Source organism: Trypanosoma equiperdum, assembly GCF_001457755.1.
Source record: "Trypanosoma equiperdum strain OVI genome assembly, contig: ctg_1903, whole genome shotgun sequence".
In the NCBI taxonomy this organism is placed as follows: Eukaryota; Euglenozoa; class Kinetoplastea; order Trypanosomatida; family Trypanosomatidae; genus Trypanosoma; species Trypanosoma equiperdum.
Window position 1 is genome coordinate 1 of NW_027123953.1, and position 1,841 is coordinate 1,841.

Consider the following 1,841-nt stretch of genomic DNA (forward strand, 5'->3'; position numbering starts at 1 on the left):
TATATACGAATATTATAAAAAGAGCAGTAATAGTAATAATAGTAATAAAAATATAATATAGTGTGTTGTAAATTTACATATACTAATAGCAATATAAAAGTGGTGAGTAGCGACAGGAGCGGCAAAATAGAAGCGTTCACAAGGCCAGAAGTGCGTAATAGGAGTGAGTGAGGGATTCGAGATGGTTAGAGAGATGGGAGTATGGACTATGTGCATTTAAAAACACAAAATAACTATGGGAATCATCATTCACAAGAAAAAAGTGTAAGAAACAATTGCGGAGAGATAGAATCCAATGTAATGGCAATTAATGTTACCGCAGCTAACGTGTCAGGCAAGTGGAAATGCGAGGTTATGAGCCAGGTCAAGGCCAATATTTTCTTCCTAACGGTAAAAATAATGCATTATTATTTTTATCTAATGCACTATTATGGATTCTTAAGGGCAAGCCACAATAAATTTATGTGATACAGGCCGTAAATTAGACTAAGAATGAGACTCACGAGAATTGAAACTTCAAATAAGTAGTCAAGAAAAAATCAGCTGATTATTTCTTCCAGCCTTTCCTGAAGTGTCGAACTAAGTAAGAAATTTAGAGCGACTAACAACGAGCGGAAGAATGCATCAATAAGTTACAGAAGAAGTAGCAATAGTCCGTTATGGCATGAAAAGACGGTGTGCAAACAGCCACTTTTAGTGTTACCTACACACAAGAGAATTAAACAAGCCACAAGATAAAAGTAAGATGTTCATTATTTTCTATAGTGAAACATGTAAAGATTTGAAAGCGTAGCCAGAATAAAAAGGTAGTACAATAGAAGTGAGATGAGGAGAAAGACGGCAACGTCGCGCAGTTTATTACAAAAGCAAAGCACAAAGATAAGTCATCTTACACAAATATTTTATTTTATTTTTATCTTTTTGTGTCTTCAACAAAAAACAGTGACAGAATGTTAGCCGATGCCAGCGGTGGCAGCCCGACGCTATACTTAGCTGGCTGTATCCTAAAACTAGATGGCTTAGACACCGCAAAAACGACGTGGTCAACAACACATGCAACAGGCGAGACCACAGCTCTGGCCGAACTCGACAGCAGACTAGCACAGGTAACAACGGACCTGCAAACACAAGCAGCGCAGCTACAAAAGTTAAATGTCTTACGGACAAGCGATGATCCGGAAATACTAACAGCCGAAGCGCAATCAGTCAACTTAGGATTACCCGGCGACAGTGTAACTGTAACAATCAAGGACACGGTCTTTAAAACCATAAGCAAAGAACTAAAAAAATTCTTAGACGGCGACCAGACAGAAAAAAACAAAGAACGTCAAAACACTGCGAGGGACATTCTCATCAAAGCGTTAGAGAAGCAGCCAGAATCCACAAAATGCGATATACCAGCTACCGAAGATGTATGCCATGCCATAAAGGAAGAAATAGCCTGCAATTCCAGCGCGGCATGTAGTTTCAATAAAACAGAAACTGACGAAAATAAAAGATTCAAATTTGATGCCAAAAAAGCCACATCAAATGAGGTCCCTGTAGTACAAACTCAAACAGGAGGAACAGAATCAACAGCAGAAAAGTGCTCCGAAAAAAAAGGATGAATGTAAATTTCAAGATTGTAAGTGGGAGGGTAAAACTTGAAAAGATTCACGTTATCTTGTCAAGAAGAAAATCACCGTGATTGATGCTACTTTTGTGGGTTGTAGCATTTTAATAATTAAAAAAATTTTTAATTTATGAAACTTAATGAAATATTTACTATTTCGAGAGGATCTGTTTAATTTTTAAAAAAACATGATATATTTTAACGGTTTTGATTAAAATGTGAGAACTTT

At 36.8% G+C, this 1,841-nt stretch overlaps 1 protein-coding gene across 1 annotated transcript; it reads left to right on the forward strand.

Moving 5' to 3' along the window:
- Positions 1–950: 950 nt before the first annotated feature.
- TEOVI_000757500 (uncharacterized protein) lies at positions 951–1,607 on the forward strand (the record flags this gene model as incomplete). Its single annotated transcript, XM_067223596.1, has 1 exon — positions 951–1,607. One exon carries the CDS (start codon positions 951–953, stop codon positions 1,605–1,607), a length of 657 nt encoding a protein of 218 aa, XP_067079697.1.
- Positions 1,608–1,841: the final 234 nt, after the last annotated feature.